The following is a 21,518-nucleotide window of genomic DNA, read 5'->3' as shown; positions in this document are numbered from 1 at the left end:
TATAAATTTAAAATAAAGAGAGAGATACTCACAACTCATAAATGATTACTCTTTACTTTTAAAGTAGGATATACTGAGAGAGAGAGAGAGAGAGAGAGAGAGAGAGAGAGTTTTGTGATTTGTGTTGTTCAATTTTAGGCTAGGCTAATATGTGATAAGGGAATGCAAGATTTAAGTTTGGGTGTGCAAAAATATTTTTAAGGGTAAATTAAACCGGTAAATATATATACACATACATATACACACACACACACAAAATTTTCAAGTTAGGGGGTTTATTTGAAGTCACCCTTGCTAATAGATACATGTCAATGGGTAGCATACTCTACATCATAAAGATAAAGGTATTGGTTTAAATTTTCTGTCTCCCATTTAGTCATTTAATACCCCATCCCCCCCCCCCCCCCAATCACATGGTGGCAGTTGAACATGCAGTTCTACCTACCACTCCAAACTTATGGGATGTATGTGCCATTAGACTAAAAAATAATAGTACTTATGTGCCATTAGACTAAAAAATAATAGTACTTACATAGCTTAAAAGGTACTCAATATTCTCTCCAATTTGGAATGAGCAATTCTTTTGTCCACTTATTATCTCTAAAACTAGCACACCAAAACTAAAAGCATTAGATTTTACTTAGAATTGTCCATTCATTACATACTCCGGAGACATATATCCACTGCACATTCACAATTATTTTCAACATTATCTGTTAGGACTTCCATGTTGTTTTTGGTACAAAGTAAACATCAAGTATACTTACTAGATTGTCAAAAAAAAAAAAAAGTATTATACTTACTAGGTACCCACTATTCTATTTGTATTGTCTTACTTTGATCAAGTTCACATAATCTTGCCATACCAAAGTCTGAAATTTTTGGATTCATTTTAGAATCTAATAGAATATTGCTTGCTTTGAGATTCCAATGAATAATTTGAAGTCGAGAATCTTCATGAAGTTAAAGATGACCTTGAGCAATGTCTCCTATGATTTTGTAGCAACTTTCCCAATCTAGTTGTGCATGCTTGATTGGATCTACATATTCAATCAAATATATTATATTGGACTAAAATGTGAGAAAATTTATTTATAGAAGACATGTAAACCAAATAAACTACAATGAATATAAATTTGAAATGAAGGTATGAGTAAAATCATACAAAAAATGAAGTAATCAAGACTTCTATCGGGCACAAACTCATAAATTAAAAGCCTTTCATTTCTTTCCAAGCAAAATCCTAGGAGTCTAACTAAATTTTGGTGTTGAAGCTTGGCCACCAACTGAACTTCATTCTTAAATTTAAGATCTCCTTGTCCAAAATTTGTTGAAAGCCTTTTCATAGTAATAACTTTCCCATTAAAGAGTTTACCCTGAAATGTATTCGATTAAAACATATCTAACCCTTAAGGAAATTCCACTTTTTGGACTTAATATGTGAATCCTGAATACAAACTGCTTGAATCAATAGCCTACTTGAATCATGAAGTTGGTCCTTGCTCATTAAATTATCCCTTTTAAGGTTAATAATAATGTTACATTTACCTTCTCCAAGCTTATTTGCATCAAAAAAGTTATTTGTTGCAACTTTAACGGTGTATAATAATAATGTTAATAATAATGATTTTTTTTATTTGCATAAAAAAAAAGAAAAAAAAAAAAGAAAAAAAAAAAAGAATTCAAATCTGAGTTCGATCAACTTGCACAAAAACACAAACTCAGAAACTTCATACACAAGAACACAATCCCAAATTCCAACACAAATAAAAGAACCTCCAAAAACACAAAGAATGTCTTGCAGGGCTGTGGCAAAGGGTGTCTGTATTCCATAAAATAGAATGAGAACGTAATCATCAAAGGCGACCATAAATAATACCACATCTTCATTTTGTTGAACATAATGATTAATTTGCTTAGGACATCAATTAGAAAAACTAAAAAGGTTTTGCTTAAGAATTTCTAGCTATGCAATAGTGCTCATAATAATTGTTCTTGATAGGACTTACATGGTTAACATATTAAAGAGAGCCACCAATATATTATTCTCTTTGGCCCCTTCTTTTGTTTATTATTTATTTTTATAATTTGATAAACTATGGTGTGTGTTGGAACCCTAGACTTCACGACATACAAATTGAGCTACAAGATTCTAATTCTTATAATCTTACATTTACTAGATAACAAAAATTATCTCATACATTAAATATATGCATCATACATCTTATAGCAGATTTGGTTCATAATCATGGAGATAAATACTAGTTTATCAAAAATTTTGGGAAGCCGAGTCTTACTTACCCTACTTCCACTTTGCACCCCCACTAGATGGGGACTTATGGTAGAGACTTTTCTGCTAACTTTAAAAATGGTAGTCAACTATACAGGTGCAATGGTCTTAGTGGATTCCCATCCCATTCAACACGTACGGCACATGGAATGGAATCTAAATGAAGTAATTTTAGAAGAACACAATATTTTCCACAATATTTTTGTGCAAATTGTTATTAATTTTTAAGTAGGCCCACAACTTATACTATTTTATTGTTAGTTTAAGTCACTTCAATTATTGTAACAATTCTATGGAAAAAAAAAAATATATATATATATATATATATATATCTAGAATTATTGCATCCAAGACAACAAAATATAATAAAAAAAAAGGCAACAAGCTAGAAAAGAAAAATAGAATAGTACTCCATTTTCTCTTTACTTTCTTTTCTTTTCCCCTCCTCTCCATGTTTCCATACTTCAAATCTTATGCGAAATCAATGATCCAACATTACTAACCTTTCATTTTTAGAATCACCAAAATTACTAACTTAGAATTTCAATCCAGTAATACAGATTCATGAAAAAAGAGGCTATTACCATCATATATAAATAAAATATTACTAGACATCACCTAATTAACAATATCTTTAATATACATAAAATTAATTTTTTATAAAATCCATTTTCATTTATATTTAAATTTTATATCATATGATTCTAATCCAACAGCACCATTATCAACAATCAAATGAAAATTTTAAATAGAAAACCTGAAATTGGATATAAAGTGAGATTGGTATATCGTAATGTGGCTTCCTGTTTAAATGAATATATAAGACTAGGTCTAGGGAAGGAACAGATGGATAAATTGAGTCAATCTTCTTTGATGTTGATCAAAATGATACTCCTCCCAAACGTGTGTATAAATGACGCCTCACAATATTACTTACCTAATGAAATATTTATTTTTTATTTTTAAAAATAATACTCATTTTTACAAACCAATTGAGGTTAAGTTTTATTTATACAAACCTCAAGGGAGGGGAGATTTTATTTTGTCCATCGTTTTGGCATGATCAATTATATAAAAAAATGCAATATCTTTTTTGCAAGTCAAACATTGACATATATTTTCATTTGTATAAACCTTGAAGGAGGAGTATCATTTCGGCCAATGTTTAGTGGGACTTTTATTCGGTGAAATCTCAGAGAAGATTGGTTTAATACCTAAAACTGAAAGACAAACAGAGAAAGGTGAAACGATAGAGAGAAATGGATGGCAATCTTAAACCTCACCCACCATTGATTTGGCCATAAACAGCCTATCTTTCTACTTTTATGTGTTGCCCACTTGCCCTACATTTTCACCACCAGCCTCTTATTTTTGATAGGTTGAGCAGCATTCTATATATGTGGCAACTTCATCAGTTAAAACTTAAAAATTATATTCCGACTTGCTTTCAAGTTTTTTCAAAGATTCCTTTTGTTAGTGTATATGTCCATATGGGAAACGAGATGGCAAGGTTGGAACTAGTTTGGACTTAGGGTGAGAAAGGAATACCTGGCACAACAAATGATGTTTCCAAGTAACAAAATTAATTATTTTTCCTAAAAGAAGATTATCGTGGGGAGGAAGAGAAAGAGCATAAATGAATAAGGATAAAACACATTGTGTTTTCATAATTGCAAATGTGAGTTTATAGATAAAACACAGTGTTGTGTCACATTGTATGTAACAACCACCCCCAATGAATATATATATATATTTTTTTTTTTTACTGATAAATTAGACATGGAGCCTACAACCACTTTTCGTTTGTGTGTGTGTGTTTTTTTTTTCATGAACGAAAAATGGGTAAGTGAGCATTTAGTGAGCATAAAGTTATTTTTCGAGCACTTTCTATTGCAGGAATTGAATATGGGACCTCCATTTCCCAAACACTTAGAAATGAGTCCATGACCACTAGGCCAACTACCCCGGTAGTCACAACTACCCATTTCTTTCACAAGGGGAATAGATACAATATATAAGCATGACATTAACAAAATCGAGTTACAAGTAGAACTGGACATTAGTAATGTTGAGTTTTATGAATATTTTGCCACTTAAATTTTTTTGAAAATTTAAGTGGAACTCGACATTGTTAATGTCGAGTTCTACTTAAAAATATACATAAAACTTGATTTTGAAGATATCGAGTTTTTTAGAAAATTTTATTTTGTTGAAATCGAGTTCCAATTAAAACATGAGGATTTTACTAAATAATTTCAAAGCATGAGCATTTTGCCATATAGTTTTCAAATTAGGGGTAAATACCCTTTTCCCCCTTCATTTTGTGAACATAAAGTTTTGATTAGGATATCAATATTCAAAAAATAAAAATAAAAATAAAAAGGTTAGCTCTAAAATATTTGCTCATAAAATTTTTTCTTTATATATAGGACTCGCATGGTTGACTTATTACGGAGAGCTACAATTGTATTGGTCTCTTTTGAGATTATGTTTTTATTTATTATTTATTATTATAATTTGATAATTGAGGGTAGTTTGATTTGAACCTTATGACTTTAGGAGGTATTAATTGAACTAAAAGACTCCTATCATTTTAGTCTTACCTTTACTAAATAACAACAAATATCACATATATTCAATATATGCATTATACTTTTCATATCAGATTGGTTCATAATCATGGAGATAAATAATTAAATACCAGTTTATCAAAATTTTAGGGAATCCAAGTCTTACTTCACCTCCTTCAACTTTACACCACTGGGACTTTTCTGTAAACTTAAAAAATGGTAGTCAACATACAGGTGTACTGGTCTTAGTGGACTCCCATCCCATTCAACACGTACAACACATGGAATGGTATCTAAATGGAGTAATGTTGGAGGTACACAATCTTTTCCACATTTTTTTTTGTGCAAATTGTTATTGATTTTGTTTTATTTTATTTTTCTTGTTGACTGAAGATGATAGAGTTATTGTTTTTGAAGTAGGCTCACAATAACTTATACTCTTTTTTTATTGTTTATCATTAACAATGTGTTACTTCAATTATTTTCAAAATTTTACGAAAAATAAAAATGATTTCATTAGAATTATTTCATCTAAGTAAGGCAACAAAATACAATAAAAAATGGGGACAAGAAATGAAAAATTGAAAAGTACTCCAACTTTTTTTCCCCTTTCTTTTGTTTTTCCTCATGTTGCCACACTTTTAAATCTTATGCAAAATCAATGTTCCCACATTACTATTTTTTTTTTAAAGAATCACTGGAATTACTTACTTTGAATTTCAATCTAGTAATACGGAATCATGAAAAAATGTCACTACCATCCTATATAAGTAAAGGACAAAACTTAGGCATAGTACCTTAGGTACTGTTTTTTAGGTTCCCTTCTTAAGATTTAGCTATGTGACTACTTAACTAAAAAATACACTTCCATCCCATGAGAAAATATCCACATGGCAAAATCTTAAAAGGAGAACCTAAGATTCAGCACCTGAGTACTGTACCTAAGTCTTACTCATAAGTAAAATATTACATGACATCACATGACAATATCTTTAATATACATTGTTAGGTTCTAAGTACTTAGGAACTAATGTATTAGAACTCTAATTTATATTGTTGGCAAACCATGATCAAAATAGGTTTTTAGTCTTATTTTAGACTTGCTCAAAGTATGTATTTTATGTAAAGTTGGAATCGAGCTGCTGCAGAATTCATTGTGCAATTCGGTTGGCTCGATCGATCGAGAATTAGACTAGACCGATCGAAAGTTGGGCAGAATTTTATTTCTGCAGAATTTCCAACTCAACCCTAAGCCCATATGACATATAGGGTTTTATGTTTTGCCCTAGGTATAAAAGGGAAACCCTAACCATGTTTTTGATGTGGCTCTATTTTGCTATGTGTGTGAATCTCTTGTGAGATCTAAGAGGTGGTTGCCTTCACACATGCTTAGGATTATCAAGAAGGAGATTTCATCGAGAGCTTGATGATCATTCAATTGCTGCTAAAAAGCTTAAAGATACGCAAGCGGGAGTGGTTGTACTTACTTGAGAATCCAAAAAAGAAGGAGTCCGTGGTCTCGGAGCTATCACGTAGTCGTGGAAGTAAGTTTTCTACATGAGGTAGCAATAGGATGTTAGTGGTCTAAGTCACTATTGTAAAATTTCGATTCTTTCATAGTGGATTCAGTTTAACTTAAGGATAGTTAGGTTAAATCTTCCCCAGGTTTTTACCGGTGTGGTTTCCTGGGTCATCATATCTTTGTGTTCTTTATATTCTGCACTTTACATTGATATGATTATATGATCGTGTTAACCTAGATCTGAAATTTGGACTAAGTAATCACTTGGCTAATTAACTAGATTAATCCAATTGTGTTTTAAGGGGTCTAAAAACAAACAAGTGGTATCAAAGCGGGTAGCACTCTTGTTGTAGATCTTTTGATATCTAAGCTGATCCTTGACCCCTATTGTTATGGAACACGGACACTTTCTGGTTATTCCTCCTCATTTTGATGGGAATAATTATGCTTATTAGAAAGTGAGGATGAAAGAATTCCCGAAATCCATTAATGAGAGAATCTGGAACTCCGTTGAGTTCAAATGGGAGAAGCCCACTACTCTTGTGAGTGAGTGAATTACTGCTCAAAAAGAAGCAACACCCTTCAATAGCAAAGATATGAATGCAATCTTTAATGTTGTTTCTATGGAAGAATTTAAGAGAATTTCTAATGTTGAGGTTGCTCAGACTACTTGGAATATCCTTCAGACTATGCACAAAGGCACAAACGCTGTCAAAATTAATAAGTTGCAGCAATTAACATCTAGATTTGAGAGCATTAGGATGGCTGATGATGAATCCTTTAATGAATTTTATGCTAAACTTAATGACATTGTTAATTCTGCATACAACTTGGGTGAAATCTATGATCAACCTAAAATTGTTAGGAAGATTCTTAAATCTTTAACTGAAAATTTTAGACCCAAAGTGACTACCATCACTGAGAGCAAGGATGTGGACTCCATCCCTGTTGATGAATTTTCAGGATCTCTTCAGTCCTATGAGTTGGACCTACCCAAAACAAGCAAATCCAAATCAATGGCTCTTAAGTCAGTTGATGATGTTGATGTTGGTGGATTTGATGATGAGCTCTCTGCTACAGAGATTACTTACCTTGCCAAGAATTTTAGAAATTTCCTTAGAAACAACAATAGAAGGGCAAGAGGTAAGAATACTGCTGAACCTAGAAACTTTAGGAAGAATGATCCCACTAAGGTTAACAACACTGAAAAACCTAGAGAAAAAGTAGGTCAATCTTCTAATAATTCTATGGGTCCTCAATGTTTTGGTTGTCAAGGGTATGGTCATATGAAATCTGAATGCCCTACATACTTGAGGTCTAAGGGTAAGGCTAAGGCTATAACCCTTAGTGATGATGAAGTTTCTGATGATGAGGCTAGTTATGACGAGGATGGAAACTTCATTGCTTTCACTGCTACTGCTGTAGTCAATGAAAGTGTGTCTGCTGAAGAGAACCCTTCTGATGGGGAACTCTCTGAAGATGCAGATCATCAAGAAGCCTACAATAAACTTTGCAAAGTTGCTGCAAAAGATGCTATGAGTGTTGAATTAGGCTTAAAGAAAATTTCATCTCTTGAGCTTGATAAGAAAATTTTGCTTGTGAATTTGTTTGATGCTACTAAACTTTTGAATAATGTAAATACTGAGAACATGTTTTTGCTTGAAAAAGTTTAGAATTTGTAACATGAACTATCTGTTGCTAGAGAACAAACTGATAGGTCTGCAAGCTCCAAACTTGATCACATGCTGAGTGTTCAAAAGTCTCCCTCTGACAAAACTGGCTTAGGTTTTGTAGAAAGCATCTTTGTGCTTGCACCCCATTCCACAAACTTTCTTCCTTCTTCTTCTTCCGAACCCCATGTGAGTGAGGTTGTCAAACCCTCTGTAAGTGAGGCTAAATCTATAGAAGTTACACCTCCTATGAAGATCAGGGTTGATCTTCATGAGTCTAAATCTAAGGCTCCTAACCCTCCTAAGGGAAAGACACATGATAAGCCTACATGGGTTTGTCATTTTTGTGGAAAAGTCTAGGCACATTCATCCAAACTGTTACAAGCTGTAAGCTGCTAAGCGAGCAAACAAACCAAAAGTACGTGTGCCTCAAGCACAAGATCCTATGATACTTATTGGTGAACTGTTAAAGGCTCTAAACCTTTATTCCAATCATAGAGTTGGTAATCATTCTTATGTGAATAAGAACTCCAATGCTTGAGGTGCATCTAAAAGGTTTTGGATGCAAAAGGCTCAATCAAATTGAGTGGTGCATCTAAAAATTTTTGGATGCAAAAGGCTCAATCAAATTGAGTCTTTTTGACATGGTCTTTGTGCTTCATTACTCTACTATTTGTGACCATTGTTCTTTGTTTTTTGTTTTCTTTGTTTCTAAGATTTGCATTGCATATCATTCATGGATTTCATTCTAGGTTGTTTTTGTTTTCTTTTTATTAAAAAAAAAAAAAAAAAAAAAAAAAAAAAAAAAAAAAAGGAAGCAAATTGTATTTTGCATTTATTTTCTTGGCATTGAAAACAAGGTTGATCAATTTATTTTCACATAACATGTCCTTGTACCTTATTTAGCTTGGATGAGCTTATTTATTGCACTTTACTAGTTGAAGCTTTATAGTGCATGTTGTGTGGGAAAGATGTTTATAGTTTCTGATCACTTTGTCTTAATCTTGAAGTCACATGTCTTTGACTATCAGACTTAAACCTTTGGAGAAAGGCATAAATAACCATCTCACCACTGTTCGCTAGCCAATCATGAACACCTTAGTGCATATCGTAAGATTTTTTGATCAAGAAAGTGTAACACATGCACAAAAGAAAATAAGGTGTAGCCTCGGTTAAATTGCTTAAAATTGGTGTGTACATTATTAGACTTAAAGTTTAATCAATCAAATAAAATTGGTGTGTACATTATCTCGGCTCTTTTAATAAGTTTCTGCTAAATTAAAATTTGTGTGTATAATATGAGGCAAATCAAGAAACTTACATGATTGCAAGCTTATGATTTAGAAGATGTGGGAGTTATATGATGTAACTCTTTAGGTGATAGTCTCTTTCAAACTCTATGTGATGAATTTTGTAGACTTTGTGTTTGATTTCTATTCACATATCACCTCACATGTATCTCAAGCTTTTACTAGTTGCACACACTACACAAGTTACTCTTTGCTAAACATTGTACATGTTATTATGTGTGTTTCTGGTTTGACCAACCAAGTTTGAAAACTCCTTGAGTTTTATGCAAAACATATTTGATGTTTGAGATTTTAAGAGAATGGATTGAAAATTATAATTTTGGGAAAACTGGGTTCAAAACATGTGTTTTTGAAAGCATTTCATCTCATACTCATGCATGTGATTCATAAAATTCAATGCTTTGAGGAGTTTCTGTATTATTTTGCTTTGCTTTTCAAAAAACTGATTTTTCCAAAATTTTGACAAATCGAAATTGCGATTAAAAATGCTTGTGAGTCTCTGTCTATTTCAATCGGTGCTTGAATGGTATTAGATCAATCGAAGCATTTTTGACCGATCGAATTTGTTTTTCGATCAATCGAAAATCGTGTAGAGAATTTTTTTAAAAACTGATTTTCATGTGTTCAAACTCACTTTTTCCAAAGTTTTTCAACTTTTTCTCTCTCTATACGACTCGGTCAAGGCTCCAATCCGATTTTTTGTTGTTTTCCACCATTCTTTTTGCAAGGTTTTTCTCTCCCAAGGCCGGTAAGACCTTTATACCCTTCCTTTTGCATTTATTTTCACTTTTCATGCATCAAATCATGCATTATTTAGGAAATTTTGAACCTACAAAATTTGGTTTTTTTTTTTTTTTTTTTTTTTTTTTTTTTTTTTTTTTTTTTTTTTTTAATGAATTAAGCCTTTTCTTTCACAATTGATCAATGGGTTTTTGTTGGGGGATGTTATAAACATGATCCATGGTTTTTAATTTGATCAATTTGATGTATTGTGAGAAATTGAAAATTCTAGGGCTTGAAACTACCCGATTTGGGGATTTTGTTCAAATTGAGTTTAATTGATGAAATTGGCTTGTTGGATTGATTAATTTGATCATTATAAATTTTTTTCTAACTTGTGTGATGATCAATTGGTCAATTTATTACAAATTGAACAAGTGGTTTTTCAAAATTTTGGGGTTTTTTGTTATAAACTCTATGCTCAAGCCAATTTTGTGATTCTAAACTTAAATTGAACTTGTTATCACTACATTAGAGCATGCATCATGACATTTATCTGTTCATGCATCATATAGATTGTTATTTCTATATTTTTTTGTACTAACTTGCAGTCTGCCCTTGGTTTTTTTTTTTTGTTGTTGTTTTTGTTCTTTCTCTTGTGTCTTTGTCCTTACCCTAGCACCATGCCTAGGAAGACTAGAGCCCATAGGACATCCTCCTCTTCTTCTGCTCCTTCCTCTGTGGGCACTTTGTTTTGGAGTGAGAAAAGCTGAGAGCTTTATGAGACACTAAACCTTAAGAGAAAGATTTGGGCTAAGCGTAAGGTTTTGTTAGATGAGCTATATCCCGCCATTAGGGCAAACTTTGAGTGTCGAGGCTGGTTGCCACTTTTGGATATAGATTATCCTCCTCCAACTACCCTAATTAGAGAGTTCTACTCGAACCTCTCTATCCACGTCTATGACTCCAACACTTTAGTAAAGAGTTGGATACGAGGTATAGAGTTCACCATTACTCCTAGTGTAGTGGCTGATGCTCTTGGGATACCTGTGGTCCAGCATCCTGTTTACCCTTATGATGAGTCTCCTCCCCTAGACGACATCTTGTCATACATCACTGGTACTTCTATTCAGTGGGGTTCTGATCCTCGGATCACTTCTGCTGAGCTCACTGAGACTACCTATCTTTTCTTTAGGATAGTGTGTCATTCCTTGTGGCCTATCTCTCATTTACAAACCATTCCTTTGGAGGGATGTGCATTTTTGTATACTCTTGTTACGGATGCTCCTATTAGTTTTCCTCATCTGTTTCTTCATTCTTTGAACAAAGTTCATAGGAGTTCCTCTACCGCTCATGCTCTTTTTCATCCTATTTTCATTCATAGGATTTTGTTGTTTTTAGGTTTAGATGACTTCCCCACTTCTGAGCCCGTACACATTATTGCTCCCATAGGTGCCACTTTTCTTAGGCAAAGGGCTGCTCAGATGAGAGAGATATCTAAACGTCCTCAAGTTGAGCCTTTTGGTACTGCACTCCCTCCTTCTACAGGTACTGCTTCTGGTGAGGCGTCTGTTGATCCTGTTGGTGCTACTGCTGCTAATGTTCCTCCACCATCTACTTTGGATGACTTTGACATTCATCGTACTTTGGAGACTGTCATGACCATTCAAGCAACTCATGGTCAGATTATGGTGGACATGCTTAATGAGCTCCATGCTTTGCGAGCAAATTTGGCGCATCTTAGACGTTCGCCTTTGCCACCTCCTTTTGATGATGAATTCTAATTGCCCTTTGGCATTTCATCACAAAAAGGGGGAGTACATTTGGATACTTGTAGAGGATTTTTGTAGTTAGGGGGAGAGATTTTGTTTGTTGGAGCTTGCGAAGTTTAGATTGTATCTTGGTGCTTCATTGTGTATGTATCCTTTTTGGCTCTTGATGTATTGTTTTTGGGCTATTCATATTAGGGGGAGATACATTGTTATCTATGTTTCTTGTTTCACTGCTCATTGATTTATATTTATGAGTTATACATGATATATGTCTTTGTTTTGTGTTTTGTGAAGTCAAGAATTTATTTTTGTTTTACTTGTATTTTCCACACATGGGTTTTTGTGTTTGTTGAGTATTTTAGGAAATATACAGGTTGATTCAGTCATGCTACTGTCTACACTTGCAACTAATGGATAGTAGTTAGGTTGGATTATTTTGTAATGGGCATTATTTTTGTAAAGGGCTTTTACTTGTAACTTTGAGCATTGTGTTTGTGTTTTGTCACGGATTACCAAAGGGGGAGCTTGTTAGGTTCTAAGTACTTAGGAACTAATGTATTAGAACTCTAATTTGTATTGTTGGCAAACCATGATCAAAACAGGTTTTTAGTCTTGTTTTATACTTGCTCAAAGTATGTGTTTTATGTAAAGTTGGAATTGAGCTGCTGCAAAATTCATTGTGCAATTCGGTCTGGCTCGATCGATCGAGAATTAGACTCGACCAATCGAAAGCCAGGTAGAATGTTTTTTCTGCATAATTTCCAACTGATAACGCCTTAAAATGTATACTTGTTATATATTTATATGGGCGTTATCTCCTTATTATTATGCTAAATTTGTATAATTAAGCCATGATTTGCATTAGTCACTATTATTTATCTTTACATAATTTCTTGAATAAAATGCTATTCATTATGTGTAATTTTCTACTTTTAGGAAATTACCTGAGAAAGATGAGTTCACAGGAATTTGTGAGAGAATGGAGGCCAAACTAGAATTAAAGTGGAGCTAAAGGACCATGCTTAAATTTCTAAGGAGGTGCAGCTGGAGTGCTTGGATCGTCTACCATGATTGGAAGCTTCAAATAAGGAAAGAAATCAAAGAAGCAGAATCTGAAAAGGAAAAATCTGATTTGAGCACTGATCAGTATTTTGGACGTATCTATCTCCTCAAAAATCCAATTGACACAAGGCTAGATGGGTTGGAACCGTGACTTAAATATCTACAACTTTCCAGTTTTGAGTTTTACGAAATTCTCAATTTTTGAAGGCCGAAATTAACTCACAAGTTACCACTGTAAACCTGGACGGAAATTAAAATAGTAAATGTTTTATTTTCTTTGGACACTTAGACATTAGGGTTTTTGGAGGGAGGCTGGGAGAACGAATTTTGGCAGAGAAAACCTTGTATTTTTCTTTCTCTAATGGCAGCCTAAACTCTTTGCTAGGGCTAGGGGTTACATTTCTTCTATACATATTTGATTGTTCAATTAGATTTCTTTTGATGTATTAGTTCTTCCATGCTTTCAATAAGTTCAATCATGTTTTTCTTATTGTTTAGATGAATTTCTAATAGTTTCAAATAGAAATCAGGTTTTAAAGTGAATGGGTTTTTCTGAAAACTTTTATAACCGCATTATTAATCGAGGCTATCATGCGTTCTTGAATTGTCTCAGGTCAACCGAATCATAAGTTTTTAATTGTATAAGAACAATCAATTATGAAATAGATATTTTCTTAGATCACAAAGAATTTTATATCGATATAGGGAAACACCCCGATGCCTTAGTATTTACATTATTGATTTAAATCAGTTTTTATTATTATTCTTGTTAACAATCACCAAGCAAAAGTATTTTTCTTCTTTACCCAAATTTTTGTTTAATTATATTGTCTTTGAATCTATCCTGCTCCTTGTGGTTCGACCTTAGTACTCCGAGAATTATATTACTACGATCTCCTGCACTTGGGAGTGAGCAAGCACCAACTCAGCCCTAAGCCCATATGACGTGTAGGGTTTTATGTTTTGCCCTAGGTATAAAGGGGAAACCCTAGCCACGTTTTTGATGTGGCTCTATTTTGCTCTGTGTGTGTATCTCTTGTGAGATCTGAGAGGTGGTTGCCTTTACACATGCTTAGGATTATCAAGAATGAGATTTCATTGAGAGCTTGATGATCATTCAGCTGTTGCACTAAAGAGCTTAAAGATATGCAAGCGAAAGTGCTTGTACTTGCTGGAGAATCCAAGAAAGAAGGAGTTTGTGGTCTTGGAGCTATCACGTGGTCGTGGTAGTAAGTTTTCTACATGAGGTAGCAATAGGATGTTAGTGGTCTAAGTCGCTATTGTAAAACTTCGATTCTTTCATAGTGGATTCAGTTTACCTTGAGGATAGCTAGGTTAAATCCTCCCCAGGTTTTTACTGGTGTGGTTTCTTGGGTCATCATATCTTTGTGTTCTTTATATTCTGCACTTTACATTGATATGATTATATGATTGTGTTAACCTAGATCTGAAATTTAGACTAAATAATCACTTGGCTAATTAACTAGGTTAATCCAATTGTGTTTTAAGAGGTCTAAAAACAAACATACATAAAATTAATTTTATATCAAATCCTTTTGCTTTTTTTTTTATAATTCAATTTTATATCATATGATTCAAATAGAAAAATTGAAATTGGAGACAGTAAGATTGGCAAATCAAAATGTGGCTTTCTGTTTTCTTGAATAAGAGTACTAGAGCTAGAGAAAGAACAAATGGATAAATTACACCAATTTTCTTTTAGGTCACTAAATAGTTCAGGTTTTGAAAAGAATGCTACCGTTGTTAATGTATCATCCATAACTCATATATTGTTATATTATGTATTCTTCAATTAAAATAAATAAATTAGGAAAATAGTAGTATTACATTTCAAATTCATTAAACATTAGCGAGGAGATAGCTCTGTGATTGACACCTCATTTATTGAAGCTTGGACAGAGTTACTTTTTGATTGATTTGACTCTGCCAGCCTTGAATCATGCTCCCATTGCAAGCAAATGTTTGATTTAGTACCACTGTTCATTAAAAATGCAGGTTCTGAGGGTATTGGTAGAGTAATAGAGTAGCTATTAAGCACGAGAACAACAGATGCCATAGTTGGTCTATGAGCTACGTTTTCTTGAACACATAGTAATCCAATTTGAATGCATCTCATTATTTCGGTTGTTGAACTTGCCTTCAACATGGGATCTACAAGATTTGAAACTATACCTTGTTTCCAATTTTTCCATGCCTGCAAGATAATTTAAACTGACTAATTTAGTATTCAAGAAAAAATTATTTTATTGTGTTTTAAAAAGAAATATATTTGGGCTACACAACTTGATGTATCTCTTCATTTCCTTTAACCTCCTCATCCTTCATTTGTGCTAGATTCACCTGTATTTAGTATAAAGCCAACTAGCTATACAAGCTTCATTAACTTTATGGACAATATTAGTGCCTTACTAATAGGTACAAACCAACGGGTAGAATACTTGATACTCCACATCCTAAAGATAAAAGGGTATTGTTTCAAATTTTTTTCACTCCCGTTGAGCCATTTGAACATGCAGTCCAACCTACCACTCTATACTTATGGGGTGTATGTGCCATTAGACCTAAAATAAAAAAACTTACATAGCTTAGAAGGTTCTCAATATTCTCTTCATTTCCGAAGGAGCTATTCTTTCGTCCACTTATTATCTCTAATACTAGCACGCCAAAACTAAAGACATCAGACTTTACTGAGAATTGTCCATGCATTGCATACTCTGGAGGCATATATCCACTGCACATTCACAATTATTTTCAACAATACTTATTAGCCTTTCATGTTGTATCTTTTGGTACAACGTAAACATAAAGTATACCTATGTAAGATACTAGATTATCAAAAGAAAAAGTTTGATACTTACTAGGTCCCCACAATTCTACTAGTATTGCTTTCGCTTTGATCAAGTTCAAACAATCTTGCCATACCAAAATCTGAAATTTTTGGATTCATTTCAAAATCTAGTAGGATATTGCTTGCTTTGAGATCCCGATGAATAATACGAAGTCGAGAGTCTTCATGAAGGTAGAGAAGACCTCGTGCAATGCCTCCTATGATTTTGTAGCGTCTTGCCCAATCTAGTTGTACACACTTGATTGGATCTACATAGTCAATCAAATATATTATATTGGACTAAAATGTGAAGGAAATCTATCCACAAAAGACATGTAATCAAAATAAATTACAATGAATATAATTTCGAAATAAAGGTAGAAGTAAAATCATACCAAAAATGAAGTTATCAAGACTTCCATTGGGCACAAACTCATAAATTAGAAGCCTTTCAATTCCTTCTAAGCAAAATCCGAGGAGTCTAACTAAATTTCGGTGTTGAAGCTTGGCCACTAACAAAACTTCATTCTTAAATTCAAGATCTCCTTGACTAGAATTATTTGAAAGTCTTTTCACAGCAATAACTTGTCCATTAGAGAGTTTAGCCTGAAACCGTATTAGATTAGAACATATTTAACCCTTTGGACTTAACATGTGCATCATGACTACAAACCTCTCCAATTTGGGGTGGAAGTGGGAGGGAAAGTGTTTGAATCAATATCCTATTTCAATCATGTGGCTGGTCTTGCCCATTAAATTATCCTTTTAAAGGTTATTGATAATGTTAGATTTACCTTGTAAACAACACCAAATCCACCTTGTCCAAGCTTATTTGCATCAGAAAAGTCATCTGTTGCAACTTTAATAGTGCCAAAGCCTAACTGCAAAGATTCCACACTTCTAATCTCATCCACAGATTCGCCTGAACAAGATGTTAGTGCATTATTTAAAACCAACACAATTTAAAATACGTGCATGCAACAGCAATGACCTCTAAAAGCTAATTATTTATCAAAATCTTCTAGATAGGAAACTCATGTCTATTAGTATATAATATCTTTTTGTTTGCTTTAGTGCAAGTCAATCTTTTTGTTTGATTATTTTTAATTTGTAGTAGCTAAGTATCATTTTATGAAAATAATAAATAAATAAATAATCCCCAAAGTATGTCGTGTTTTACGTTAATACTTGCTGGGAAATTTGTCCTCGTAGGCTCATAATATAGGTGGAATTTTTTACTCCCACAAATATCACTCATACCTGAGAACTTTAGGAAGCACATCTATGTAACCAAGCCCATAATTTCTGATATTTTTTGTTATTATCTTTGCAATAATTCAAATTTTGGGATAACAAAACGAAATAAATGAATTTTTTTACTTACTTTGTGGTTTCTCCCTTGGTTTCCTGACTCTTAAGTAGATGCAGAAGGAGATTATAATTAGTACCACAAAAGAAATAATGGGTACAACTATGATGACTGTTCGAGATTTGTTACTCTCCTTTCCTGCAAAAACCAGAAATATGTTTGCTTAAAAAAATTCTGACAGATGTATGTTAGAAGTTTCAAATGGACACATGGAAAATTGGAAAGAGACAAAATTAAAATTAGTTTCGAAACTTGAGAATTTATAGGGAAAGTAATAAGGACCCCTTTATAAAGAGTTGTACGCTTTTGACCTTATTTGCTTCTATACAGCTTTTTAAAATCTTTTTTTTTTTTTCTTTAATCAACATTCAGCAAAGCAAATATGTATTCACCAGAAGGTTGCATCCAAATGGATTACAATTTAAGCTTAATGGCATTGGTACCTTTCGCAGCAGGGGTGTTGTTTGATGCTGGAGGAGATACTGACGGTACTGGAGGCGGAGGTGGAGACAGTGATGGTGATGGTGATTGTACAGCTGTGGCATTATAGAAGCTAAAAACCTCAAACCTGAAATTACAGCTGGGTCTGACAACTCTCCCACCTTGCCTCCCATCACAACAATCTGGTATAAGCTTCCTAGCCCCATTCAAGCAATCACTGCAAACTTGCACAGACAAATCAGGTGTGCATTGCACAAGTGAATATAGTGTTTGGAGGTTTGGTGCTGTTGTATTTCCCGCTGCAAACTTACGAAGAGAACCACCTGCTGCAGCTTGACGAATTTGGCTATCCAACAAGGTCGTCAGGTCCTGACGGAACTGATCATAATTGGCTGATACGTTATTGGCGTTTGCCGCCGAGAAAGCAGGGCTATCTTCCTCGATGCCAAATATGTTGCGAAATGAGTAGCGTAACATGCAATAGTCATACCATATTATTGCTTCCTTCTGATTGGGACAAAGCAGAGTGAGAAGATTTCTAGCGTTATTGATGCAACTATGGCAAATATCTGGGTTGACATCTCCTCTACAAAGTCCAAGTGAATAAACTTGGTCAGGGCTTTTGCCATAAGAAAAATTGTAGAACCCATAGTCAATTTCAGTGTTGGAAGAGAGGGAGTAGAGGACTCGATTGAGGTTTGCTTTGTAGGTACTGTTGCTTGTGTAGTTACCATTGTCTGAACAATTATGGTATAGGACGCCTTTCTGAGCAAAGGCTTGAGAAATCAGTGTGCAAATGGAAAAGAAGAGGAAGACAAGTCTTGAAGAAACCATTGCCATGTGTTTAAGGCAAGACTTGGGATAAGAAACTTATCATTTAGGCTTTTGGAGAGGGGTGAACTAGTGGGCTGAGTAAAGACTTTGAAGAAAATGAAGTCCATGATTTTTTTTGAAACATTCAACCATTTGTTTCTCGATACTTTTCTGCCAAACTAACGTGCCCAATTTTTCTATGTAATTATGAGTGCAAGACTGTAAGGGCATAAGAAGAATTGACCAACAGCGTAAGTCCTTTTGGAACGTTTATAATGAACAATATTCCACAGCTAGCTAGATATAACCTTTTTTATTTCTTTGATTTGGTAAAGGGGATAAAATTCCCCCCTTACTTTTCACATTTGTGACAACATTTATCCATAGCAATTAATTTTATTTTATTTTTCTAAATGAGTTTGTATTTACGACGAACATGCTAATTGTCGTAAATAGTTAATTTGCTTTAAAAGAAAGAATGTATTAGTAATTGAATTGGATCCCTTCCGATAAATAATATTTGCAATGGACCTACATGGTTGACATTGGTAATTTTTTTAAAAGGGGGAAATCATGCCCTTATTTTTCATGTGTTTGATGGTTTTTTCCATCACTATATATTGCATTGTTATTTGTGATGAACGTTGTGGTCGTCATTAATAGTTAAAATTTTCATAAGAAAAAAATGTATTAACAACGGTAAGGTAAATTTGTCACAATAAAAGAATTTCCAACATACATATGGCCATAAAAAATGATTATTTACTTTGAATGGTAAAATTTCCTTCATTTTGTCTTAAAACTCTAGAATTTTTTCTTAATTTTGAAAACAACAAAAAACATCTGAAAATACCCTCCAAGTACATGAGGGCTATTTTGGTCATTTCAGAAGTAAAACGTATTTTGATCATTTTGAAGCTTTTAGGGGCACTTTCACCACTTTAGAAGTTTATGGGTATTTCGGTCATTTCCTAGCTTTGATGGTGTATTTTAGCAATTTTGAATGGTCGGATTGTGTTAACAGGTTAATCAAAGTTTTCCAGTGGGTGGGTAAAACAACATGTGTCCATCATGAAACCATATGGAGATCCAAAATCTGACCATTGGTTGGTGGAATGTGGTGAAATATTTGTGTTTGTAAATTATAGTGATAATCAGACGGTCAAATTGTGAAATAAAGTAGTCAAATCTTGCGAAACTTCGTCGAAGTCTACTAAACTTGGTCAATCTTTGGTCAAAATTCAAAGTTGGTTCTAAGACCATTGGAGGTTCTAAGTGGGTTTTGGGTATTGATTAGTGTTTTAAGGTTTTCTTGGTTTTCATGTTTTTATCAATTTCAAGTTTTAAAAGGGCAAAGTCAAAAGTCATATGCAAATCCATTCAAGGTCATTTTGTAGGTTTTTGGTTGTATTTTGCAGATCATTTTCTCAATTCTCAGTAATACATATATAGTGTATAACACTCTTACTTAGTAGAGTATTGGATATTTTTAGTGATTGAAGTTTCATTATAAGCAAATATGACACGCATCCCTCTTTTGCTATAGTTAGATTTGAAATTTGACCATTGGATTGAAAAAGTATGATAAAATATTGGCTTTGATGAATTTTGAGCTCAATCAAACGGTTGGATTAGGAGAACGTGACTGATCAAAATTTCTTGGTGTGTTGGTACAACAACACATGTCCATAATGCTCTAGACTCGAATCCAAAATTCGTCTGTTGGATTGGAAGATTGTGAAAAATGAGTAATCAAAGTTTACAAAACTTGGTCAATATTTGGTCAAACATGATCAACCATCGAAGTTGGGTCTATGACCACTCGATAGGATCAAATTATGTTGAGTAGGGAGGTTTTGAGTGTGTTTTGGGTATTGGGTATTGGTCAGTGTTTTAAGGTTTTGTTGGTTTTCATGCTTTTATCAGTTTCAAGTTTTAAAATGGCAAAGTCATAAGTCAAATGCAAATCCATTCGAGGTTATTTTGTAGGTTTTTGGTTGTATTTTGCATATCATTTTATTGATTCTTAATAATATTTATAGTTTATAACTCTCTTAATCAGTAGAGTATTGGATATTTGTAGTTATTGAAGTTTCATTATAGGCAGATACGACACGAGTCCACATTTGTGGTTAAATATTTGTGTTTCTAAAGTATAGTGACAATTAGATGGGCTATTTTGGTTATTTTAGATGTAAAATGTATTTTGATCATTTTGAAGCTTTTAGGGGCACTTTCACCACTTTAGAAGTTTATGGGTATTTCGGTCATTTTTTAGCTTTAATGGCGTGTTTCAGCCACTTTAGATGGTCGGTTTGTGTCAATGGGGTTAATCAAAGGTTCCTAGTGGGTGGGTACAGCAACACATGTCCATCATGCAACCAGATGGAGATCCAAAATTTGACCATTGTATTGGTAGAATGTGGTGAATCATTTGTATTTGTAAATGATAATGACAATTAGACAATTAGATTATGAGAATAGAGTAATCAAATCTTGTGAAACTTCGTCAAAGTCTATTAAACTTGGTCAATCTTTTCAAAGTTGGTTCCAAGACCATTGGATTTGATAAAACTAGGTTGATCAAGGAGGTTTTAAGTGGATTTTGAGTATTGGTCAATGTTTTAAGGGTTTTTTTGGTTTTCATGCCTTTAACTGTTTCAAGTTTTAAAATGCCAAAGTCAAAAGTCATATGCAAATCCATTTGAGGTCATTTTGTAGGTTTTTGGTTGTATTTTGTAGGTCATTTTCTCGATTCTTAGTAATACTTATATAATGTATAACTCTCTTAGAAGAGTATTGGATATATTTAGTGATTGAAGTTTCATGATAGGTGGACACAATGACACGCATCCATCTTGTGCCGCAATCAAATTTAAAATTTGAACATTGGATTGAAATAGTGGGATAAAATATTGGTTTTGATGAATTATGAGCTCAATCAAACGATTGGATTAGAAGAGCGTAACCAATCAAAATTTCTTGGTATGTTGGTACAACAACACATTTCCATAATGTTCTAGACTCAAATCCAAAATTTGACCATTGGATTGGAAGAATATTTTAAATACTCTTTAATTATTTTTTTTTTTTTGAGAAAACTTTAATTAAAATTTTAAATCAATAAATTT

General features: G+C 33.3%; 1 protein-coding gene across 2 annotated transcripts; it reads right to left on the bottom strand.

Annotated features, from left to right (window-relative positions):
- Positions 1-14,758: 14,758 nt before the first annotated feature.
- On the bottom strand, positions 14,759-18,594 carry LOC115965789 (putative receptor-like protein kinase At4g00960). 2 transcript variants are annotated; one of them, XM_031085091.1, is made up of 7 exons: positions 17,573-18,594; positions 17,149-17,276; positions 16,559-16,686; positions 16,160-16,370; positions 15,796-16,033; positions 15,518-15,668; positions 14,759-15,131 (listed from the first exon to the last, which is right to left on the bottom strand). In XM_031085091.1, exons 1-7 carry the CDS (start codon positions 18,412-18,414, stop codon positions 14,784-14,786), a joined length of 2,046 nt encoding a protein of 681 aa, XP_030940951.1. In that variant the 5' UTR covers positions 18,415-18,594; the 3' UTR covers positions 14,759-14,783. The 2 variants fall into 2 exon arrangements, with proteins under 2 accessions (XP_030940951.1, XP_030940952.1); XM_031085092.1 differs by having other exon boundaries at positions 17,149-17,271; positions 17,577-18,594.
- Positions 18,595-21,518: the final 2,924 nt, after the last annotated feature.

Source organism: Quercus lobata, chromosome 10 (assembly GCF_001633185.2).
Source record: "Quercus lobata isolate SW786 chromosome 10, ValleyOak3.0 Primary Assembly, whole genome shotgun sequence".
Taxonomy (NCBI): Eukaryota; Viridiplantae; Streptophyta; class Magnoliopsida; order Fagales; family Fagaceae; genus Quercus; species Quercus lobata.
The sequence above is the reverse complement of the archived record's forward strand: the minus strand, read 5'-3'. Positions and strand labels throughout refer to the sequence as shown.